This window comes from Rhineura floridana, chromosome 6 (genome assembly GCF_030035675.1).
Source record: "Rhineura floridana isolate rRhiFlo1 chromosome 6, rRhiFlo1.hap2, whole genome shotgun sequence".
In the NCBI taxonomy this organism is placed as follows: Eukaryota; Metazoa; Chordata; class Lepidosauria; order Squamata; family Rhineuridae; genus Rhineura; species Rhineura floridana.
This window is the reverse complement of record NC_084485.1, coordinates 32,492,272-32,518,772: the sequence shown is the minus strand read 5'-3', so window position 1 is coordinate 32,518,772 and position 26,501 is coordinate 32,492,272. Positions and strand designations below refer to the sequence as shown.

General features: G+C 41.5%; 1 protein-coding gene across 3 annotated transcripts in view; it reads right to left on the bottom strand.

Moving 5' to 3' along the window:
• Window positions 1-26,501, bottom strand: part of SULF2 (sulfatase 2) — a 147,288-nt gene that overhangs the window by 47,545 nt on the left and 73,242 nt on the right. For all 3 annotated transcript variants that reach the window (XM_061631363.1, XM_061631362.1, XM_061631364.1), the window contains 4 exons: window positions 22,751-22,926; window positions 12,986-13,114; window positions 7,946-8,002; window positions 3,719-3,848 (listed from right to left, as the gene is read on the bottom strand). In XM_061631363.1, coding sequence (XP_061487347.1) covers window positions 3,719-3,848; window positions 7,946-8,002; window positions 12,986-13,114; window positions 22,751-22,926 — 492 coding nt within the window. The remainder of the gene's footprint in view (window positions 1-3,718; window positions 3,849-7,945; window positions 8,003-12,985; window positions 13,115-22,750; window positions 22,927-26,501) is intronic.

The window sequence follows — 26,501 nt, the reverse complement described above, 5'->3', positions numbered from 1 at the left end:
TTTCCTATCTGTTATGTATTTCTATAAATAAACTAGCTTTTTCTTATTTTAGTAAGTCTTAAGCCTCAGTGATTTAAATGTAGGGTAAAAGCCTGCTTCTTAGGTAAATATACACACTGGCACACGCAGCTCAGACCGCTGAGTTACTCTGCATATCCATAACGCAACTGATATGCTTCATTCAAATGTCTGTAAAAGGCCCTTGCATACAAACATGCATGGAGGACTTTATCCACATGTTTGGGTATTGGCTGTATGTATTGTATATATGACTGAGCACAACACCATAATCAGCTTTATGTATGAGTGCCCTTTACAGATGTTGAATGAATGTCCATAGACTGAGGGTGATGCCATTCCTGATCCATATGCTTTTAGTAAAGTACTGTAAAGGGCTTGTATATCATTCTTCAATATGAGAGGATACAATTCTAAAGATCAGGTAAGACCAAAGATCTTATTCCGTAGGAAGGAAGCTTTACATGTATAAGGAAACAAATTGTACAGGGATGCAAAGCTTTGTGACACTAAGCAAAGTAACAAAATAATATGAGTCTTTAAGGAGCTTCATTATATAAAAAGGTTTACCACAGAATAGTAGGTTAGCTATATAGAGATTTAAGGGCAATTTTAGCTTTCAGACACATTTCTCTCTCTCCTCCCCCAGCTCCGCAGAGTCCTTTTTTTGTCTAGACACAGCAACAGGTATACAAGAGTGGCTTGATGTATAGCTGGGAGGGTGACTATTAGGAAATCAGCTCCTACTGTAATCTACTTGATTGCTGAAAGTTTTGCTGATTTTATTTATTTATTTATTTTATTACATTTTTAGACCGCCCTATAGCAATAAGCTCCCAGGGCGGTGTACAGCATAATAAAACAGGTTAAAATACAAAAACACAATAAAACATAATTAAAAATTTTCAATTTTAAATTCAAATTTTAAAATTTTAAAAAATTTTTAAATGCCTGGGCGAAGAGGTAGGTCTTTACCTGGCGCCGAAAAGATAGCAAAGAAGGCGCCAGGCGTATCTCATCAGGGAGGGCGTTCCATAGTTCGGGGGCCACCACTGAGAAGGCCCTAGCTCTAGTTATCATTCTCCGTGCCTCCCTATGCGTTGGGACACGGAGAAGGGCCTTCGACGTCGAGCGCAGCGACCGGGTAGGTACATAGCGGGAGAGGCGTTCCGCCAGGTATTGTGGTCCGATGCCGTTAAGGGCTTTATAGGTAAGAACCAACACTTTGAATCTGGCCCGGAAACATATTGGTAGCCAGTGCAGCTGGGCCAGGACAGGTGTTATATGATCAAATTTTTTTGTCCCAGTAAGAACTCTGGCCGCAGCATTCTGCACCAGCTGAAGTTTCCGAACCGTCTTCAGAGGTAACCCTACGTAGAGTGCATTACAGTAGTCCAATCTAGAGGTTACCAGAGCATGGATAACTGAGGCGAGATTCTCCCTGTTCAGATAGGGTCGTAGTTGGGCTACCAGCCGAAGCTGGTAGAACGCATTCCGTGCCACCGAGGCTACTTGCGCCTCCAGTGACAGGAGCGGATCTAATAAGACCCCCAAACTACGGACCTGCTCCTTTAGGGGGAGTGTAACCCCATCTAGGGCAGGTCGGACATCAACCATCTGGGCAGAGAGCCCCCCCACCAACAGCATCTCAGTCTTTGTTGCTCAATTCCTCCTATGCTGGAGCGCACAAGACAATTCACATTGAAAAGCCTCCAAACTATTTGTCCATTCCTTGACAACAAACATGTGGATGACAGCGCTTTTATCATTTCTCTATTGCCAATGGTAAGGGTGCTAGAGCAATGGCCAGCTATTTTTGCTCACTTTCTACGTACATCACACACACATTTTATTATTCTTAAAAGAAAAACTAAGGGAACAAGCAAAAGGACACGTGCAGTGCTGGATGGAAGGCTGCTTATCGTAAGTAACCTCAAATAGCCTGTAACCATCAGAGGAAACTTGTGGGGTAGCCAAAGTGCTGCCCTACAGATCTTGGACTGCAGCTCTCATCAGCCGTAGTCAGCATGGCCAGGGATGAAAGGAGTTGTAGTCCACAATATCTGGATGGCACTATATTGTCAACCACTGCCCATTTATAAAGAGTTGCTTGGTGCATTAGTCTGTATATCTGTGGGAAAAAAAGACTGTAGCTCAGTAGCAGAACATCTGCTTTCCATACTAAAGGCCCCAGGTTCAATCCCTAGCATTCTATAGGCAGAGCTGGAAAAGACTCCTGGTCTGAAACCCTGCAGAGGCACTGCCAGTCAATGCAAATACTGAGCTAGATAGACCAATGGTCTGAATCAGCATAACACAGTTTCTAAAAAAAAAATCTCCTTGTCCTGCTGCAGAGCTGAAAGCCACAAGAAAGATCAAGCATAGGACATCAAGTACAAGATGAAGATGCTGTCAAAACCAACAACCTTGTGTCTAGACTTATCATACTGGCCACATGCATGAGCTGGAACAACTCCACGCAAGACTTAGGCTTCTGCACTTTACTCTCTCCAATCCTCCCACCTTGTCAGCAGGATTTCAGACACTTTTAGTTTTACTTTCACCTAATCTCAGTTTGTCTTTGCCTGGGAACCAGAAACTGTAGTTTATAACAAAACACTGGTCAGTTTGTCTTTGCCTGGGAACCAGAAACTGTAGTTTATAACAAAACACTGGTCAGTTTCAAAACAAGTCAACTTCATACTGTACTGAAGTTAGATTGTTAGAGTAACAAGAATTTGTTACACACCACAATCTCTGATTTGTTATTACACCAGGATTTCTGATTCACATGTATTGCAATGCCAAGATTAAGGGAAAGTGAAACTGAATACTGTCAAAAGTCCTTTCCTGGCCATGTGGAAGGAGGGAATGTGCAGCCTCAGCCTTCCTTTGGCTTGTCCCATCTCATGAATGTATTGCCAAATCATAGTTTAGTGCAGCCCTCCAGATACTTTGGAAGGCAAATCCCATCAGCTCCAACTAGCATGATGAACGATCAAGATGATGGAAGTTGTAGTCTGAAGAGCACCAGGTTGGGAAATCCTAGTTTAGCATTATGTACAAACTAGGCCCAGTTTTCCTGCTCCACCCACCAATCACATGGAAAGTGGGTGAAGAAACAATGTAGTGACATCGCATAATACAGCGAGTTTGGATCAATAAAGGACTAGATACGGGGGGGGTGAGTAGCAGCCTTGTGTCTTGCTAATACCTAATTGTGCCCTAAAAGAAAAAGTTAAACCAGCTTTTCATGGGATAACTTATAAAGAAAACAGGCATTCCCCCCTAATTATTGGAAAACTGAAACAGTTCCCTAGGACTCCCATTATGAGCTTGTACAAAACCACACAGCAGCAGCAGCCCCTTTTCAGGCTTTTTTCAGTACATCTGGACTTTTCAAAAACGGAACTAAATATTAATACGAAAAGGAACAGAATATGAAGGTTCGTTAAGTTGAAAATGAGAAGGAACTGAAAGAGAGAAGGAAATCTCTGAAATGTTTCTTCTTCTTAGACTAAAATGCCACAGAAAATGTTGTCCTCTTGCTCTGCAGGTTTATTTTCTGCTACTGCTGGAAAAGCAGAAGAAGAAAAAGCTAGCTTTAAAATGTTCTCTCCACCCACTGTGAGAAGGATAGCAAAGTAAAGCGATTTCCTAAGTCCCTGCTACACTTCAGACTCATGATGCAGATTCTCACCTGCCCAAGCTGTTCACAAGCACTTTGATATTCAGCTCGCTGACAGAGATCTTTCACCCGCTGGTATTTGGGCAGGAAATTTTCTTCTTGAGCATCCATTTTTTCATTATCTCTCTTGTGCAACAATTTGCTGAAAAGGGAAGAACATGAGCAGTTCTGTTAAGGCTGTATTGCCACCCAAGTAGTTTTTCACGTAATCTGGAGGAGAGTGGGCACCATCTGTGCTACCATGGAAAAAAGCACTGTTTGCACTTTGTTACCCCTGGGATAGACAGCTCTTTTAAGCATCTAAGCCTTGATTGCGGAACTGAAGAATGCTTGATCAGCCTTAAAGGAATACATAGTTTAGAATTTTTTTTTAAAAGGACAGACAGAGTTTTGTTAGGCTTTCTAACAAGCACAGTTACAGGAAATGTACAAATATTAGTTTAGGTCAACAAGGAACTAAAAAATTAAGCCCACCTATCAATCAGCTGATATCACTTGCGATGTCAGCTGATCGGCAGGAGGTGGCCAGTCCCTATTTCCAGGAGGGAAGGGGCACCTGTAGTCAATGCAGAAGGATTTAAACCCTGCTTGTCAGCTAACACACAGGGGTTATGTTCTGCTCAGAGAACAGGTGCGCACTGCCAAAGAAAGCCTGAAAAAGGGAGGCTTCTTTCTCACACTTCTCATAGCAACTGTGGTGGGGAAAGAGAAGAGAAAGAAGCTTCTTTGTGCCGTTCACTGCCCACCGCCACCACCACAACTTTGCAAAGTTTGCAACAAAGAAGCCTGCGTTTCACAGGCTTCCTGTAGCAGTGGGGGGGGGACGACAAAGGGGCAAAATAAGCTTCTTTCTATCCTTCATTTTCCCCTGCTGCTGCTGCTACATATAAAATGCAGCCTTCTTTCCCTCCACCCCTAGGAAAGGGAAGAAAGAAGCCCTTTTCTAGCCCTATGATTGGCGCTTCCCAAAGCTAGCAACACCCCTGCTGCTGTGGTTCCCAAGAGAATGCCAACCAGCTGGCTATTGGGCACTTGGAAACACCACACAAGGAATTTTGACAGAGGGGTGGGACAACCCAACTGTCAATCATATGGCATAATGATGTCATGTATTATCTGTGACATGAGGCCAATCCTGATAAGGATCTAGCCAGTGGAGCCACAAAGACTACTGCAACGTTGGACTACTGCAACACGCTCTACGTAGGGCTACCTTTGAAGACGGTTCGGAAGCTACAGCTAGTGCAAAATACGGCGGCCAGACTACTAACAAGAACTAAGCGGTCTGAGCATATAACACCTGTTCTGGCTCGCTTGGACTGGCTTCCAATATGCTACCGGGCCAGATTCAAAGTGTTGGTTTTAACCTATAAAGCCTTATACGGCGCGGGACCACGATACCTGCAGGAACGCCTCTCCCGTTACGAACCGGCTCATACACTACGGTCTACTACGAAGGCCCTCCTCCGGGTCCCGACCCATAGGGAGGCCCAGAGGGTAGTAACAAGATCTAGGGCCTTCTCAGTGGTGGCCCCCGAATTGTGGAATAGTCTCCCCGAGGAGGTATGCCTGGCGCCGACACTACTATCCTTTCGGCGCCAGGTTAAAACCTTTCTCTTCTGAGGCATTTTAATTTAAGTTATTTATGTAAATGCTGTAATTTCTATTTTAGATGGTGTATTTTTATATTTGTTATACTGACTTTGTAATTTTATTATTGTATATGTTGCTATGTTTGCCACCCAGAGAGCTGTTTGCTAGTCGGGTGGGATATAAGCTGAAGAAATAAATAAATAAATAAATAAATAAATAAATATAAAGATTCCCTACCCCTGATGTAGCGTCATCAACAACAGTGTTTAGTTTGGACTAAGAAAGAAAGGAAGAAAGAAAGAAAGCTTAATTCTGTGACAGGTATAGATTAGGCAAATTGAACATTCCTGTACACACTCTTAATTTTTATTTTTTTAATTTAATTTTTTTATTTACAAAAATCTTTATTTAAACTTTACAATGTATTTCAAAAATAGGATAATGTAACAATATCCCTCCTCTCCTACACCTCAATAAGAAACCATGGAGGACACATCATCATCAAAAATGACATACTGCAAGAGACTAAAGTTAATTAAGATAGCCATATATATATTATTTTTATATATTATATCCCACCTTTTCTCTAAGAGTCTCAAGGTGGCGTAAATGGTTCTCCACCTTCCCATTTTATTCTCACAACAACCTTGTGAGGAAGGTTAGGCTGAAAGACTGTGACCAGCCCAAGGTCACCAAGTGAGCTTCCTGGTTGAGTGGGGATTTGAACCCTGGTCCCCCAGGTCCTAGGCCAACACTCTAACCACTGTACAATGTTGGCATGGATTTGCTTAATTTATCATGATTTTTAAAACCTATTTTAGCTATACTGGCACAAATTATGCAAATCATGAAGCTACACAGGGCACCGAATCCTCACAACCAATGACAGAAAATATTGAGCCTCCTCTCTATCTTCTGAGATTTCAGCAGACCTTGTTTGTATACCTTTGATGCACATCCTCCTCACCATAAGAGCTAGAAAGCTGTTTTTTTTTTAAAGAAAAAGAAAGCTGAGATTCTTAGGCAACTGAATTCTGTGCCCAGCAATACATTGCATTTTTTTCCTGTGCTGCCGTGGAACTGCTGCAAAACACAGCACTGCACATACTGCCTTTTCATTAATGAGGAAGAGGATTGATTCACAAATTAGGCAAAAAAGTCATGACTATTTCACTGATTAGGCACAGGCCTTAAAAGGGCATTAGAAAAATTAATGGAGAACATGTGCTGCCATGGCTATTAGCCATGATACACAAATGGAACCTCCAAGTTCTGAGGCAGTATAGCTCTGAAAAGCAGGCACTGAGGGACAACTGTTTATTCACTATTCATTTATTTATTCATTAAATTTATATTCCGCACTTCCTCCCAGTAGGAGCCTGGGGCAGCAAACAAAAACCACTAAAACCACTCTAAAACATCATAAAAACAGACTTTAAAATATATTTCAACAAAACTTCTATAAACTGTTGAAGGCTGTTGTCTTCATGATCTGCTTGTTGACTTCTCAGAAGCATATAGTTGGGTACAGTGGTAAAGTCTGATCGACAAACATCATTCTTACAATGGGAATTCAGTGAGCATCCACTGGTCTCTCTCCGCCTGCTTGCAGGCTTCCCAAGGGCATCTGGTTGGCCACTGCGAGAACAGGATGCTGGACTAGATGGGCCATGGTCTGTTCCAACAGGTTCTTCCTATGTTCTTATATTGGCAGAAGGCCCTTGATCCGGCAGAGGTTCCCGTCACTGGAACTGGGAAGGAGGCAATTCTCGTAGATCCCCTTTCCCTGTTGTAGCTTCCTGTCCCCACTTCTTTTCCAAGCAGATTTTGGAGGCATGTTGGAGGTTGCAGGGTGGGAAGGGAAAAGGAATTGGAAACAGCACCTCCTACCTCATTCATTTGGCTGTTTATTTATTAGATTTATATTCCCACCTTTTCCGGCATAAACGGTTCTCCATTTTAAGTCTTGCAACAGCCCTATGAATTAGGCTGACAGAGAGAGACAGACAGACAGGCCCAAGATCACCAGCTTCATGGATCAGTAGGGATTTGAACATGGGACTGCCCAGTCCTAGTCCAGCACTCTAATTATTATACTATACTGGCTGTCTGCTGGATGAAAAAGCCATCCTCCAGCACATGAGACACTCCTGGATACAACCCAATGAAGCTCACTTGGTGACCAGCTGCACTCTCTCAGCCTGATCTATCGCACAGTGTTGTTGTGAGAATATAAAGGAGGATGGGGCATCAAGCACATTGCCTTAAGCTTCCTGGAGAAAAGGCAATAAATAAATAAAAATAAATATTTTTTCATGAATTAGGAAAGGGGACTACCTACTCCATGTGGCTCTTATGTTTCATTATCTAAGGTATTACGTTCATCATTTTAACTATCTCTGTTCTTATTTGTACAGCAGTTCCAATGACTATGAAAAATAGCTAACAAATAAAAACAAAAGTAGTAACAGAGTTTGCCTTTTTGATTAATAAAGTGATTTCACAAATGCGGCAGGAAAAAACACCAATTAATGATTTTGCCAAGAAATGTATTTTATTTACAGGGGCAACTCCTGTTTTTGTTGCAGTGATTCACCAACTTCTTCCTTTAGGAGGCCAGAATTCTTCAAAAACAGCAACACTTACCCTCTTTCTACCAAAAATGAATCTCTCCAGACCTTCATCTTCTTTTTCACATGGAACCTGGAAAAAAAAAAGCTTAACATCAAAGTCGAACTAGGTCTGTAGACCCGAGCAGGATTTGACTTCTCCCATGAAGTTGTGTGATTAGAAAACAAATGGCAAATGTGCATTTTCAGCCTCAGTTATGACATGATATGGAGGCTTTTTGTTGTTTACCAGAGCAAGGCCTATATGGGTTACTCAGGATGAGATATAAAAACATCGCTGACTCACAGGCCTGTTGCAGACATACTGCTGAATCATAATTACTGCTGCTCAGTTGTTTAAAGTCTGGGAAAGATCCCAAACATACAGTGAAAACATGATTCTTGCTGAACTAAGCCCTTCTCTTGGAGAAACTCTATAGGGCTGGAGTAAGCAACCATTTTCAGTCCAAGGGCTACGTTCCCTCGTAGGCAACCTTTTGGGGGCCAGATGCCAATGGTGGGTGAGACCAGAAGCAAAGGTGGGTAGACCAACAGATGTGACTTTACCTTTGTATAGTAAGCTACATTCCAGACATGCAAAAGTCATGTTTCTACAGACACCCACACCAGATACCTCTCTATCCTCCATCCAGGCAAACAAGAGGCATTATCACAATTCAAGGACACATTGCAAGACAAAAGCACTCTAGGAGAACAACGAGCAGGACTGGTGAGGAGTGCGGCCAGGAGGAATCCTCAGGACATAAGAACATAAGAAGAGCCTGCTGGATAAGGCCAGTGGCCCATCTAGTCCAACATCCTGTTCTCACAGTGGCCAACCAGGTGCCTGGGGGAAGCCCGCAAGCAGGACCCGAGTGCGAGAACACTCTCCCCTCCTGAGGCTTCCGGCAACTGGTGTTCAGAAGCATGCTGCCTCTGACTAGGGTGGCAGAGCACAGCCATCATGGCTAGTAGCCATTGATACCCCTGTCCTCCACGAATTTGTCTAACCTTCTTTTAAAGCCATCCAAGCTGGTGGCCATTACTGCGTCTTGTGGGAGCAAATTCCACAGTTTAACTATGCGCTGAGTAAAGAAGTACTTCCTTTTGTCTGTCCTGAATCTTCCAACATTCAGCTTCTTTGAATGTCCACGAGTTCTAGTATTATGAGAGAGGGAGAAGAACTTTTCTCTATCCACTTTCTCAATGCCATGCATAATTTTATACACTTCTATCATGTCTCCTCTGACCCGCCTTTTCTCTAAACTAAAAAGCCCCAAATGCTGCAACCTTTCCTCATAAGGGAATCGCTCCATCCCCTTGATCATTCTGGTTGCCCTCTTCTGAACCTTTTCCAACTCTATAATATCCTTTCTGAGATGAGGCGACCAGAACTGTACACAGTATTTCCAAATGCAGCCGCACCATAGATTTATACAACGACATTATGATATCGGCTGTTTTATTTTCAATACCTTTCCTAATTATCGCTAGCATGGAATTTGCCTTTTTCATAGCTGTTGCACACTGGGTCAACATTTTCATCGTGCTGTCCACTACAACCCCAAGGTCTCTCTCCTGGTCGGTCACCGCCAGTTCAGACCCCATGAGCGTATATGTGAAATTCAGATTTTTTGCTCCAATATGCATAATTTTACACTTGTTTATATTGAATTGCATTTGCCATTTTTCCGCCCATTCACTCAGTTTGGAGAGGTCTTTTTGGAGCTCTTTGCAATCCCTTTTTGTTTTAACAACCCTGAACAATTTAGTGTCGTCAGCAAACTTGGCCACTTCACTGCTCACTCCTAATTCTAGGTCGTTAATGAACAAGTTGAAAAGTACAGGTCCCAATACCTATCCTTGAGGGACTCCACTTTCTACAGCCCTCCATTGGGAGAACTGTCCATTTATTCCTACTCTCTGCTTTCTGCTTCTTAACCAATTCCTTATCCACAAGAAGACCTCTCCACTTATTCCATGACTGCTAAGCTTCCTCAGAAGTCTTTGGTGAGGTACCTTGTCAAACGCTTTTTGAAAGTCTAAGTACACTATGTCCACTGGATCACCTCTATCTATATGCTTGTTGACACTCTCAAAGAATTCTAATAGGTTACTGAGACAGGACTTTCCCTTGCAGAAGCCATGCTGGCTCTGCTTCAGCAAAGCTTGTTCTTCTATGTGCTTAGTTAATCTAGCTTTAATAATACTTTCTACCAGTTTTCCAGGGACAGAACTTAAGCTAACTGGCCTGTAATTTCCAGGATCCCCCCTGGATCCCTTTTTGAAGATTGGCGTTACATTTGCCACTTTCCAGTCCTCAGGCACGGAGGAGGACCTGAGGGACAAGTTACATATTTTAGTTAGCAGATCAGCAATTTCACATTTGAGTTCTTTGAGAACTCTCGGGTGGATGCCATCTGGGCCTGGTGATTTGTCAGTTTTTATATTGTCCATTAAGCCTAGAACTTCCTCTCTCATTACCACTATTTGTCTCAGTTCCTCAGAATCCCTTCCTGCAAATGTTAGTTCAGGTTCAGGGATCTGTCCTATATCTTCCACTGTGAAGACAGATGCAAAGAATTCATTTAGCTTCTCTGCAATCTCCTTATCATTCTTTAGAACACCTTTGACTCCTTTATCATCCAAGGGTCCGATCGCCTCCCTAGATGGTCTCCTGCTTTGAATGTATTTATAGAATTTTTTGTTGTTGGTTTTTATGTTCTTAGCAATGTGCTCCTCAAATTCTTTTTTAGCATCCCTTATTGTCTTCTTGCATTTCTTTTGCCAGAGTTTGTGTTTTTTTTATTTTCTTCATTCGGACAAGACTTCCATTTTCTGAAGGAAGACTTCTTGCCTCTAAGAGCTTCCTTGACTTTGCTCGTTAACCATGCTGGCATCTTCTTGGCCCTGGCGGTACCTTTTCTGATCTGCAGTATGCACTCCAGTTGAGCTTCTAATATAGTGTTTTTAAACAACTTCCAAGCATTTTCGAGTGATGTGACCCTCTGGACTTTGTTTTTCAGCTTTCTTTTTACCAATCCCCTCATTTTTGTGAAGTTTCCTCTTTTGAAGTCAAATGTGACCATGTTGGATTTTCTTGGCAATTGGCCAGTTACATGTATGTTTAATTTAATAGCACTATGGTCACTGCTCCCAATCGGTTCGACAACACTTACATCTCGCACCAGGTCCCGGTCCCCACTGAGGATTAAGTCCAGGGTTGCTGTCCCTCTGGTCGGCTCCATGACCAACTGGTCTAGGGAATAGTCATTTAGAATATCTAGAAATTTTGCTTCTTTGTCATGACTGGAACACATATGCGGCCAGTCTATGTCTGGGTAGTTGAAGTCACCCATTACTACTACATTTCCTAGTTTGGATGCTTCCTCAATTTCATATCTCATCTCAAGGTCTCCCTGAGCATTTTGATCAGGGGGACGATAGATTGTTCCCAGTATTAAATCCCTCCTGGGGCATGGTATCGCCACCCACAATGATTCTGTGGAGGAGTCAAGCTTGCTGGATTCAATGCCTTCTTTCACGTATAGAGCGACTCCGCCACCAATACGTCCTTCCCTGTCCTTCCGATATAGTTTATATCCAGGGATAACCAGATATATAGGGATAAGGATATATACTTTATATCCAGGGATAACCGTATCCCAGGCTTGGAGGTTCCCTGTCCCTGGTATAGGGAGAAACTACTGAGAGCTCTAGTCACTTTGCAAGCAAACAGACCAGAGAAGCAGTGGAAACGAATGTAGCTACAATTTAGCTTGGTGCTGATGTGGTATTCAATTCTAGTCCTACTCAGAGTAAACCTACTGAAGTGAACAGACATGACTTAGGTTCACTAATTTCAATGGGTCTACTCTGAGTAGGACTTACTTGAATACAACCCAATAACTATTCATGGTTCATGCAAACCATGAGCTCTACCCACCTAAGTTTTATTCAGAGTGGATCCATTGAAATTAATGGGCCTAAGTTATTAATGAACATAAATTAATTTCAATGAATCTCTTCTGAGGAAGACTAGCATTAGATACAACCCTATGAGTTTTAAACCACTTCGGTCCATAGTTTCACATCCTCCTGACCAACCACATTTATGACCATTATTTTTTCATGTTACTGTACTACTGAACTGGATACTGAACCCATAACAACAGTCCTTATACACAACCCAGTACTTATCAGGACTTTGAATCTGTTGTCCCATATGACTCAAGAAGTAAAGAAATCAGCCAGCAGAAGGTTAGCATGCCCTGATTAGGTGTAAAACACATGGCTGGAGTTGACTAGCACTATAAACTCTAAAGTTTCAAAAATAACACAAGGACAATACATTGAAATTGACAAGTCATTCTGATGAAGTGATAACATCAAGCTTAGTTGAAGCAACTAAAGGAATTGGTCCAGATAGTCTGGAAGATGAACCTGCAGCTGGCCAGCCTTCTACACTTGTCAAAACCCTCCCAACTCACTTAAATTTGTCATCTCAGGATGATGGGAGAGGGAGAGACTCTTAGTCACTTCTTAGTCACATGCGTGTTTCTTTCTCTCCAATTATTTGTATGCAACTCAGATTTTTCAAAAAAAACCCTCTGCATATAAAGAATGTACCCAGAGAAATTCAAGACTTGTAATTTATGGGATTTTATTTCCCAAACCACATGCATGAATGCATGCGTGCGCACACACACACATACACTCAAATATACCAGAACTAGATTATAATACATGCTCTGTTTAGTTATCACAATATTTAAACCAGTCTTCCCCAACCAGGAGCCCTCCAGATGTTGTTGGACTACAACTCCTATCAGCCCCTGCCAGCATGGCCAGTGATCAGGGATGATGGAAATTGCAGTCTAACATCTGGAGGGCACTGTATTGGGGAAGGCTGATATAAACAATGCCATAGAAGTATTCTTCGAAAAGCTCAATTGTTCCAAAAGGCTTTCAGTTCCCTTCTCTTGGCCTTCATGCTGTTAGTTTGGTTTATTTGCTTAAACTACTTTGTGATCTGCAAGAAATATTGGCTTGTATTCAGTGCATTTTCCATCCTTACCTATTGACAGGCCTTTCAGAATCCAGCAGTTTTAGAATGGATTTCCCATCCATATCAGGTGGAATGTCCAAGCCAGCAATATCTAGAACTGTGGGAGCAAGATCGATGTTCAATACAATGTGAGGATTCCTGAAAAGAAATACACATACACAACCTTTGAAAAACATCTGGAACATATCACAGAAGATACAGAATATATGAAAAGCACCCATAGGATAACTTCAAACCTCTGGAAATAAAGGACAATTATATTTTTAACTGAGTATGCAACACAATTTACAAGTAAGGTAGCAACCAAGGTCAAAGTGAAAAGGAAGGGGGGGGAAAGGACATAGAAAAGCATATGATCAAAGGTTCTATGACATCTTGAGAATCAATGTGTATATTGTAAACCAGGTTTTACTGTGCAGGGACCATTGCAGCCATCACTCACTGACTGTTTCAGAAAACAGTGTAAAAATTAATATTGGCACTCACTACAACGGAGTTGTGTGAGTAACATAGGAAGCTGCCTTATACATCAGTCCATTTGTCCTTTTATTAGCTCAGCATTGTCTACTCTCACTGGCTGTGGCAATCCAAGGTCTCAGGCAGAGGTCTTCACCAACATCTGCTACATGATCCTTTAACTAGAGATGCCAAAGATCAAACCCAAGGTCTTATGCATGAAAACAAAGCATGTGCTCTACCACTAAGCTATGGTCCCATTCCTTAGAATTTGTGACCCTCCATATATTGCTGAACTACAACTCTCATCAGCCACAACCACCATTGCTAGTGGTCAGGGATTATGGGCATTGTAGTCCTGCAATATCTGGAGGGCCAAAGCTTCCTCATCCTTGTTCTAAGAAATGGCTCATCCCACTACCCAGTAGGAATAGATTCAGAAAACAGTTGAAGGGTAGATGACAACAAGACAGAAGGGTAGAAAACAGACTTCAGGCAAGCAAAGAAAAAAACAACACAGCAAAATTGATAAGGGAAGTTTGTTTTGCAAAGTATTTATTTATTATTTGATTTATATCCCATCCTTCCTTCCAGCAGGAGCTCATAATACTGCAATAATACTCAACACTATGTATCCTGGTAATGAAATGTACATAATTTCTAAAGTGAAATCCCCTAGGGCTCAATGAATGGCAGAGTCACATCCTTAGACCTGGAAGATTTCCACTCTAGTTCTAGACAACTGTAGGGTGGGTTTGGTGGTTGTGCTTACTCAGCCCTTAACAAATAATTTAGTTTGAGCTTTCCTTAACACAGAGATAAAGTTGTAATTACCCCACTAGTTTCTCCAAAACTCTGACATCTAATTTAACTAGATTTTCCAATAATGTGCTTAATCATGAGCAATGGCATTCTGAACATACACTTAGACACTCTCCTTTACCTTCTGAGCACTGGCACTGAAGCCAGGTTCCAGAGGTAAGCAATCCAAAACACAAATTAAGCCCTGTAGATTGTACCCTTTATAACTTCTACTAGTCTGGCTCATACATTAGCTTCCAAATTAATTTCTGCCATGACATCTCAAAGAACACTCTCGTGTTCCTGCAGTATTACTCTAAAGCCAAGTCCGTCTTACTCCCTTGAAATTTTAGCTTTATCTCTGCTTCAGCATGGATTTTCCTACTCATCTTTCTGTGTGCTTCCCTATAGGCACAACAGTTCTGGATGCTCCATCAGCTCTGGCCTGAGGCACAGACAACCTATATGAGTTGAGCTATGCTGTGCCTTGATTGTACTCTAGATGCACATCACAGGATCTAGAAATTAGTCTGACCTGCCCTTTGCCAGCTAAGTACATATGAGGATTTGAAGGAATGCCAGGACTGTATTCTTCCACTCACAGCATAATTTTTGCTGTAAGAGGCACTATTACTTTCAAACTCTCCTTGCCTACTTCCTGGTGTGTTAAAAAGACAGTGAAGACAGAAAGAACAAAGCTAGACATTACAAGGTGTGGCTACCACTAAAAGCAGCAGGTATTGGGTATGTTTAATTATCCAGCTCCCCTCCATAATATAAAATAAAACTTACTCATGTCTTGATATTAAAACACTCTTCATTTTTCCACCCTCTTACGTGGAAATTTTATATAACAATGTGATGTCACAGAATATAGATGCACATGGCTCTCATTTGGGGCAGTAGCTAGTCCCATCTCTTGTTTGGCCTTCCTCTTTTTCTATTCCCTTTTGTTTTTCCCAACATTGACTTTTCTAGTGAATCATGTGTTCTCATTAAGTGTCCACAATATAATAACCTCAGTTTCATCATTTTAGCTTCTAATGATAGTTCTACTTTAATTTGTTTTAACACCCAACTATTTGTCTTTTTTGCAATCCATTCAAATGAATTGATTTTTCTCTTATCTGCTTTATTCACTGTTCAACTTTCACACCCATACATAGAGATCGGAAATACCATGGTCTCAATGATCCTGACTTTGGTGTTCAAGTAATACATCTTTGTATTTGAGGACCTTTTCTAGTTCTCTCATAGCTGCCCTCCCCAGTCCTAGCCTTCGTCCGATTTCTTGACTATTGTCTCCATTTTGGTTAATGACTGTGTCAAGGTATTGATAATCCTTGACAAGTTCAATGTCCTCATTCTCAATTTTAAAGTTACATAAATCTTCTGTTGTTATTACTTTAGTCTTCTTGCTGTCCAGCCGTAGTCCTGCTTCTGTGCTTTCCTCTTTAACTTTCATCAGCATTCATTTCAAATCATTACTGGTTTCTGCTAGTAGTGTCAGCGTCAGGGCTGGGGGCTCGGCAGTAACAAAGCAGCCGGCAGTTAGCTGGGCAATAAATCAGTCAAGGCCAGGCAGATAATGGAGGCCGGTTGGCAGAAGAAAGGCTTGACAAACTGACCAGTAGCAGTGTCCAAGAGCGCTGTCCAGGTAGGGAAGCAGAGTTCAGAAAGCCATGGGTCCAGTCCAAAGGTCTAGAGGCTAGCAACGGCATTACACGCGAGGGGTCACAACCGACGTTGTAGTCAGCAGTCTGCTGCAGCCATGAACTGCCTTTTTAACAGACTCCCTAAGCCAGGTGCCCGTGATTAGTCTCCCAGCTGCTCAGAGCTGCTTGTTCTTAAATGACCCAATCTCTTCCTTCGTTGCTGTGCTACTCACTGGTGTCTCCTTTCTGCAGGGGGGGAGGAGAGCCTCCTGTTCATGCCCAGAATCTGATTGAGGGGCTTCAGCCAGGTCCTGGACATTCTCCAGCTGGGGAAGAGCCAGAGTTGTGTTCTCAGGGGTTCCACTAGTTCCTTCTCCTGGGTCTGCCAACTCTGCCTCTTCCTCTTCCTCCAAGTCCTCTGAAGGGGCCATGACAAGTAGTACTGTATTGTCTGGATATCTTAAATTACTGATATTTCTGCCTTCAATTTTCACACCTCCTTCATCTTGGTCCAATCCTGGTTTCCGTATGATATGTTCTGTGTATAGATTAAACAAACAGGGTGATAAAATACATCCCTGTCTCACACCCTTTCCAACTGGGAACCAATCAGTTTCTCCATATTCTGTCCTTACAGTAGCCTCTTGTCCAGAAAATAGGTTGGGCATCAGGACAATCAGATGCTGTGGCACCCCCATTTCTTTTAAAGCATTCCATAGTTTTTCATGATCTACAATCAAAGGCTTTGCTGTAATCTATAACGCACAGGGTGATTTCCTTCTGAAATTCCTTGGTCCTTTATTTCTGAATTTTTATTATTAGATTTATATCCTACCTTTCCTCCAAGGAGCTCAAGGCAGCATAAACAGTTCTTTCCGTACCTTTTCATAAAAACATTTTTAGTCAGCAAATTTATTTGCTGAAAACCATTAGTCACCACAAAAAGTATGCATTTTTAGCATTTGTCTTTCAAGTGAAAGTGTTGCACTTCACATACATTGGCTTGTATCCAACTACATTCTACTCAGAGTAGACCCATTGGACTTAATGGACCTAAGTAAGTCCATTCATTTCAATGGGTCTACTCTGAGTAAATTTAACATTGGCTACAGCCCCCCATCTTGTAATTTTTACATCCACCCTATAAGGTAGTTCAGCATTATTATATTCAAATTACACATGGGGGGGCTGTGAATGAGTGGATGGATAAGAGTGCCTTATTTCAGGTCACCTACTTGAGTTCATGGCAGAGGCAAAGTTCAAAACCACAGCGTGATTCATAGCTCAGTCCTTTAATCAGTAAATGATACTAGCTGCAATTAAGGTGCTTACTAAAACAATACAAGTAGAAAAATAAATCAAGAAACTAAGACTTGAAAAAAAGATTATACAGATCTTTGAGGACAAGTATATACTTGCCATAATTTACAGCAAGAAACTACAGTCAAAGATAGAGCCATACGGGTAGTTTTCTGCTTTTCCACAAATTTCCAGCTTAGAAACACAGCAAGCAAACAGCATCCTAATTTGCAACAATGAATTAGACCGTTTGTGAATTACTGGATTTGAAAGCAAACAAACAATGACAAGAACTGAGGATAATACATTTGTTCATTTGCTTGACAAGTGCAGCTTAATTTTAATTACTAGTTAATGCAGTGTAGCATATCAGGGTACAAGTAATGAACCTATTGTAATGAGGCCTCACTGAAGCAATTGCTATTAAATCAGGGTTGATAAGTGGGGACAGTTGATGATTAGTTTATGTGAAAAATAGACGGTGCAGCTGGCATTAGCAAAGCAGATATTGAAGTGGGTGTTTCCTTCTTTATAGAAATAGAAGTGCCATGTTTGCATCAATTTTACATCTCATACATCACCTTTTAGAGTGCACGTGAGTGCCCTTTAAACCAGTTTCTCTAAAGAGATGAAGAGTTATTTAGTCTTTTTAGGCTCTGGTTTATGTACGCATCATAGAAATGAGGTTTGATTCTCAGAAGGCCCTGAAATGGGAGGTTCCTGCATGACATTATTTGCTGGCTATTTAAAATGCTGGAGTATCTCAGGATAAAAAAAAATTATGAAGAAACAGATTACTTTTGAGGTTAAGGGTATGTCCAGATGGCAACTCCCTCTGTTTTTTCTGATTGTGCACTAAAGAGAAATGGAGGAATCAGAGAGACTGAGCAACTACAAAGAGGGAGCACCATTTTTATGAGTCTGTAGGGTAACGCTTGCCATGTAGTCAGGAAGAGCTGTAGCTCAGTGGAAGAGCACACATTTTGTATACAAAAGGATCCTCATATCGATTCCTGGTGTCTGTAAGTAGGGCTGGGAAAGACGTTTGCCTGAAACCATGGAGAGCCACCGCCACTCAGTGTCAACAGTACAGAGACAGATAAACCAATGATCTGACTAGATACAAGGCAGCTTCCTATGTTCCTATCCATAGTAAATTGTGGACAGGAAAGCAGGGAAGGGTAAAAATGCAGGCAAATGTGGACTGTGAGGGACAAGATCTGACCGGGGCTGATCTGTAACTGTAATAAAGAATGATTTGATCTGTCTGGATAAACACGCAAGCCTGCCACAGACTCTAGCAAGGGAACCTTATAAGTGGTTGGAGGCTTCACATATGAGGCTTAGGTTCAAATCCCCACTTAGCTACAAAGCTCATTGGTGTGACCTTGGGCCACACACCATCTCTGAGCCTAATCTCCCTCACAGGACTGTTGTGAAGATAAGAAGTAGGGAGAACTGTATATACTGCCTTGAGTTCACTGGAGGAAAAGCAGAATATAATTATAATAAATAAGTATGTATTTGAAAATATTTTTGATAATGTTTTCCATCAATATACCCAGAACAGTTGTCAAGCTAACCAGCATGTAATTCCATGGATCTCTTTTAAAAAATTGGTGATAAATCGGCCACTTTCTAGTCCTTTTGGTACAGAGACCAATGTTAGGAACAAGTTACCTATTTCTGTCATTTCACATATGAGTTTTTTTAAGAACTCTTGGATGGATACCATCTGAACCTGGCGATTTGTTGTTTTGTAGCTTGATGATACAGCCTAGAATTTAATATTCATTATAGAACATACTCAGCAATTGCCTGAAACATGCAGAAGTACCTGAGAATTTGTGAAATGGCACCTGAAGATAGAAAACTACAATTCCAATCTAATTATGCAAGCTGCAGAAGGTTACTTAAGACACAACTATCTTGTTGTCTTCATTAAGTTCATTAAAGTGTTGTTAGTGCTTTCGTTTGCTGCCCTGAGCTCCTACTGAGAGGAAAGGTAGGATATAAACCTAATAAAATATCCAAAGGCTTGTTTTTTTAAAAAAAACCATGTCAAGCCTGGCAACCTGACCAGTTCAGCAAGCTTCTGCTTTTTCCAGTAGGGGAAGGCATGGTGGGATGTTGTTGCTCCCCTGACCTTCCAACAGCTGAGTCACTGCAGCTTGCTGGGAAGTAGAGGGGGCGGGGGCGGAGAGGTCAGCATAATGCCAATACACCAGCAGACGTGCTAGATTGGCTTTGCCAATGTGTTTGCACAGTACCGAACTCCCTGCTGCCTTGCCCCACCTACCCTACTTCGTGGTAAGCAGCAGCAATTCCATTGTCAGGTCAGGTCACTGGGCGCACCACACCACAGCATCCGCCACTGGCTTTTCCTCCTTCCCTTGCATCTCTGCTGCTGATTCCAATGGCTGTCACTGTCTCAGTCTCCAGCTAAGATTCCTTATGCAACTGCACATGTAGCCATTAAGATGAGGCAGATTGGTATTCTACTGAACAGCATTTGAAATTATTTGCACACAAGGGAGCAAGACATTTCTGGAGCAACATGTCAGGGCATGAGTTGGTAGTGACCTACACACACACCTTGAAACACCTAGAAGGGGGAATCGCACCATCTGGACCATCCACTCTCCTATGTCACTAGAGCCTCTTGTCTGCTAGGGGAGTCTGCTTATCAATGTGGTTAGATGGAATAGGGGAAAACTGAGAGCATGCCCCATAATTGTCTGTGCTGTTGCAGATAATTCTGGGATGTTTGGCATAGTAGGGGGCCAGCTATGTCTGAAGCAGCAGCATAAAACCCTGGAAGCATGCATTATATATAATGCATTATATACACTGGAAGATGTCATGTCATTGCAAATCTTTTAATAATTTCCCTATATTATAGGGCTTATAACATCACTTGATCCTTAGGGCAACCCGTTTGTTTTGTGTGTTTTTTAAGATGTCCTGCTACATTTGAAAATAGTAAAAGTTACTAAAAGCAAAAGGATTTTCTTTCTTTTTCTTTGTCTGCTTTTTCTCCTGCTTGAACTGTTGACATTCATTTAAATTCAAAACCATTGAACATCCAGTTTATACATAAAGCGATTTTTGCTGCTTTGCTGTGTTCACAGTATCGTTGCTGGCTTATGTTACTTTATAGTAGAAGGAGAAAAACATTATGGGTGGAAAAGTACAAAGTGAATTATGCTGATATACATTAAAGTATGCATATTATGGCACTGTGTCCAAAATAATTGCTTTGGTGCAAATATTTTCTATTAAAATAATTACTTTGAAAGTATATTTACATAATTTCTCAACTGATCAAAGTTAACATTTTAATTAACAGTCACATTCTGTATTATTGAAGGGTAAACCAAGGAGATGTGTCTCCTTTTTTTGTTTTTGCAGGGGAAGGGGAACATATACAAAATACTGCATTCATTTCTCTTAACAGTGATTTTTTGTATTATTTAATTAGCTCTGGTCTACTAAGGCAGCAAACATTATACAATATTATTATTTGGAAACCTCATAGACTGGACTATCACAGTTAAACAAAAGAAAATGACTAGGCATTTCTTCACAATGACATACAGATCTTCAGATCTCCCTACCCGCCAAGCCTCTCCCCAAGGCAAGAGGTAGCATGAATGTGAGGTGTCTAGTGCAGGGGTTCCTAAACTGTGGTCCACAAGCTTCATTCAGGTGGTCCTCAGTGTCTGTGGACTGAAGATGGCCCATCCATTATATTAAATATTCATATTGGTTTTTAATTGTATTTTTATTGCTTTTTTATTTCATTTATTGTATTACAATTTTAATTCTATGAAATTCAAACTGTAATTCAATAAGATACAATATATAAGAAATAAAAGAAGCAATAAAAATACAATAAAAATTAAAATTAAAATCATACAGCATCTAGCACAGCACATTACAATTGCTACAACAGGCAAAAAAAATAGTCAAGTGGTTCACCAAGACTCTCAAAAATGTTCAGGTGGTCCATGGGGAAAAGAGCTGGGGAACCACTGGTCTACCGCTTGGATGAATGTAACCAACTAGGAAGACAAAGGGAATGGATCTGGGATTGGGGTTGTTTTGACTGCAACTTTCCTCTCAACAGAGTGCATACTACATTATAAATACTTTGGGTGATATCCACTTGTGTCCATCCATGAGCAGAACAGACTTTCACTTGCACAATGGAGTGGAAGTCTGTCTTCCTAAAAGTCTGCTCCAGAGGGTTGGGGGGGGTTCTTTGGAGCAGATTTGGAGGAGGGGGCCACAGAGGGGAGGAAGGAAGAGAAAGCCCCATTGCATGAGGTGAAGCCTGCTCAGGCAGCCTTAGATACCATGCTCTGAGTGTTCGTGATTATATTCAGGAATAAAAATGCCATTAGAAATTTGCTCTTCATTCTTCGCTAAAATAGAGTTTAACAGAGAGAGGAACACAACTAGTGTACTCTTTTCCCAAAGAGCAGATAAAACCTTGGAGAATGTGTTCTGTTCTGTAGATGTTTTGGAGAAAGATGAACCCTGTTTCTTTCCCACTTTTTAAAATCTCTACCGTTTCATTCTCATAAAAAGAAAAAGAGACATTTTACTTATGAGTTTGTGGTTAAAATTATCCATAAGCAGATGTGCAGAGGGTGGCAAGGAGAGAAGGGATTGAGATGTATTGCAAAAACTACGTCAGCTTCACCAACCTGGTACCTCCCAGAAGTTTTTGACTCCAACTTCCATCTGCCCCAGTCAGTAAATGCAAAGTTTTGTTTGTTAAAACTGCACCAAGTCTTAATTCACCACATACTGCTGTGTGGTGATCACATCTGGGAATTAATACACGAACTGCTTTGCAATTCTTATTTCAATCAGCCCTACAGACACCTTCTGTAAAAGGTTAGCACTATTATTCTTACCCTCTCCCCTTTCTTTTACAGATGAGGAACTAAGATCATCACCAGTTGCATTAATGGCTATAGTGGGATTTGAAGCCAGGTCATTCAAGTCCTACACATCCTAAGAGGTCCTCAAAAGGTGGCCTCTAAGGAGCAAAGGTGTGCCACAAATCTAACAAACAGCTCCAATCAAATTACTGTTGTCCAAAGGCAATCAGTTCATTTCTTCACCTGGGACCAAAAATTCATTAAATCTGACATTAGGGAAGCCTTCCTAGGAAAAGTATTCCAAAGATGGGGTGCCACAACAGAAAAGTCCCTTTCCCTAGTTTCCACTCACCTATCCTATGTAGCAAAGTAACACAGTGGTTTGGTAGGGAAGAGAGAAAAGGTAGTGACCATACTGGCGAGCAGACAGAGCAGCAAAGTAACCTAAAGATTAAGTGTGGTCAGGAGGACAGCCAAGAGGCAACCAAGAGCAGGAGAACGCAATAAGTGAATCATCACAAGGAGATGGCTTAATCAAGCAATGGACTGATTATTGCTAGAATGCAGCCAAGACTGTAAATGGGAAAAATGAGTGCCGACAGAGCACCTTATGCAGAAGCAAGCACAGGGTTCTCTTAATTACCCCAGCACCACAAAGCCCATTAACTTACAAGGATCCAGCCTCCACATTTGGCCCGCGGATATAGAAGGGGACTCTGATGTCAAATTCATACGGCATGGATTTTCCTTTCACCAGCCCAAATTGCCCTATATGATAGCCGTGGTCTGCCGTGTATATTACATATGTGTTATCCAGTTCACCTGTTTCAACCAATGTATTGTAAATCTGAAACAAAACAAAACACGGAAGCATAGTATTTTGGATTGAAAAAACACTACGACATTATACAATAATCTTATATATAGACATATGAGTGAAAAACATGGCTAGTATGTACCAGTTATCTTGGGGGTTTTTTAATTGTTTTTATTGGTCTTGTACAATTTCAGTTGAAGATTGGGGAAAACAGAAATAAATACTGAGTCAGTGACTATATTTGTTTTTTAAAAGACGACCTAAATATCTGAAATCAAATTGTGGAACTACACTGAATCACAAAATATGGCATTTCACACTTTCTTAAAAATAGAATTCTGCGGCCGCATTTGCAAGTTACAGTAAGCCATAAACTGTGGTTTACTGGGCATGAGCCAATAGAGTCTTTTTGCTCCTCCCCACTCCCCCTTGCTTGTGTTGGGAGGAAACAAACTATGGTCTCTGGTTTAGCTTTATATCCAAACTAGGTGGTGTGGGTTGTTTTGCTTAACAAACCATGATCAATAAGCCAATAACAAACCTTGACTACAGATCATGGTTCATTGAGAGTGAAACAAACCATGATCCCTGATTAATGCTAAACCAGGGGTTATGCTTTGTTTCCTCCTAGCATGAGCCACGAGTGAAACATGATTATGGCATGCAAATGTGGCCAGTGGAAATTGGAAAAATGGAAATTGAAGAGCCTCGCCATGTATGCAGGTGCCTGAAAAGGACTAGCTGTTTTGAATCTGACACTGACTTACATATTCCATATTTAGTGCCCTGACTTTTCCATCTGACAATTTCTTTTTAAAAAAAGAGGAGACAAATAAGCTGAGATGGGTAGATCAGTCTATTTCTTATGTGTCACATATGTCCATTCCATTATGTTTATGAATTAATCACCCAAAAGTCTTTTTAAACAATAACAAAAATGTACATTTAAACATATATTTTAATGTATTTTTTCACAAAATATGAAGTTCTAAACTTTTGTTCATATTTGTACATATTTCTAAACCTTAACCTATTTCATCCTAAAAATACAATTTTGGGTACATTTTTAGTCACGAACTGCATTGCAAAAGATGAAGACGTGTGAAATCCAGAGGATAACTGCATTCTGGTCGACAGAGTCGTCTAGGAAATGTAGATTAGGTCAGTTTGTATATATTGGAATTTTGCAAAGAGGAAATTCTTCAAGCATCCCTACAAATAAGGCTGTAAATAGGCAACAGCTTTTTGTACTGTTTGTACAATTTAATCTCTAAATCTAAAGTAGTCACAGAAGAATGAACACAGCAGAAGTAACATGTTTAAAGACATGGGGAAGACAGGAACATAGGAAGCTGCCTTATACTTAGTCAGACACACTGGTCCATCTAGCTCAGTAGAAGCAGTTCCCCAGGGTTTCAAGGCAGGGTTCTCTCCCAGTTCTACCTGGAGATGACAGGGACTGAATCTGGGACCTTCTGCATGCAAGACAGATGCTCTACTGCTGAGCCACAACCCTTCTCCATATCTGTGTTCAGTCCAAACATATATTTCCTCTCTAGGACTATACTCTGGAAAACAAATGATTCTGCACCACTGAAGCAAAAGACAACTGTGTTACTGCATCCTTCTCCAACTTGGTGCCCTCCAGTTGTTTTCGACTACAACTCCCATCAGCCATGCTATCTAGGATGGATGGGAGTTGTAGTTCAAAACATGCAGAGGGTACCAGGTTGGAGAGAGCTGCTGTAGTACTGATTGACTGCCCTCCCCCTGCCACTAAGAAATTTCTCCCATAATCTTGAGTGGTTTGTACTTTTTTTGAGAAAAATCCTTTTTTAAAAAATTAGCAAGGCTAACCTTTTAAAAAAATTAACAAGGCAACACGTAAGTGCACAGACACTGTTGTGGCACTGCACTCAAATTATGGGGACAAGGTAATTCAGCCCTACATGAAATGCACTAACACTAACCATTGACTCCCCCACCTCCCAATTTATGTCCTCCTTTAGCCTTCTAAAAACAGTAATTACAATAGAGAAAGAGGCCAGGATGTCCTGTTGTGAGCACTGATATGGCAACTTTTTCAACCCCTTTTTTAAAAACAGCTCACCTGAAACATGGAAGATTGGCAAGACTGATGGCAATGTCAACATCTAATTCATTGGCATGCATGTTTGTCATATGAGTTGGAAAGCTGGAAAGCAGGTTTGCTCTGCCGCTAAGGGGCCAGCCATGAGCTCTGTTTTTCTGTTATGTCTGCCTTTCCAACTGGGACCACAGCAGGGCTAAACAGTTAACCCCCCATGGTCCTGATCCAGCTCCCTACATCAGCTGATCAGCTCCCCCCCATGCCAACTATTTTATTTTATTTTTTTAATAGCCACACACGGGCAAGAGATGTGAACAGTATTACATCTAGTTTGGTCTTGGAGCAAGAATTAGGCCCTTGTCACCTTGAATTAGGTAATGGGATTTTAATTTATGTGTGTAGGAGGGAATGGAAGAGCAAATTCCTTGTAGTGGTTTTATGTATTTGTATCTATCTTGTATTTTATTTAGGGCTTTAAGGTTTTTGTGTATGGGAACCCTGATCTTGGACTTTTCTGCAAGCAACTCCTGTACTGGTGCCTTGTTTGATACATGGAACTTTGGGAATTATTATATTCTGAAGATATATACCATATACAATTCAAAGTGCTGGTTATGACCTATAAAGCCCTATACGACAGGTCCAGGCTATCTGAAGGACCATGTCTTCCCATATGAGCCAGTTCAAGCCCAAGCCCAGAGATCATTGGTCCTGCCACCCTCACAGACATGTCTGGTGGGAACATGGGAAACAGTAGGGCCGGCTCCAGGCATGCCGGGGCCCTTGGGCATCAGCTTGCCCTGGGCCCTGGCATGTATGCGTGTTCGTGCACCCCCCCTCCCACCTACCTGTCTCCTGTCTTTTACTATTGCCATTAACCAAGATGGCGGCCACGGTTTCCCTAAGGGGATGAAGCCTCCACCACCATCTTTGTTGATGGCACGCATGCGTGCTACGTGCACGCATCTCTGCCATCAGCTAAGATGGCGGCAGGGGCTTCAGTACTTTAGGGAAACTGCGGCCGCCATCTTCATTAAGGGCAACACTGAAAGGCAGGAGACAAGTAAGTAGGGGGCGTGGGGGGCCACGGATCGCCATGGATCGCAGAAGGGGAGCGGAGGGGCCACTGAGGGCCTCCTGTTACCCTGTAGCTCCAGGAGCCCTTGGGCCAGTGCCCCACCTGGCCGCCCTTTAGAACTGGCCCTGGGAAAGAGCCTTCTTGGTGGCTGCCCCTCAGCCCTGGAACTCCTGAGGGTAGCTAGACTGGCTCCCTCCCTGCTATCCTCCTATCGACAGGTAAAGATTTTTCTGTTCCAACAGGCTTTTGGAAACTGACTGCAAGGGCTATTATATAAAGTGCTGTTTTTTACTGATTTGTGTTTTGGGTTTTTTTTAATAGCTAGGTTTTAAATGGTTTTAATTTTATAGTTAGTTTAATTACATTTTAATTTTAACTTCTATATGTTTTATTTATATGATTTTAATTGTATTTGTTTTAATTTTGTTCTGGGACTCA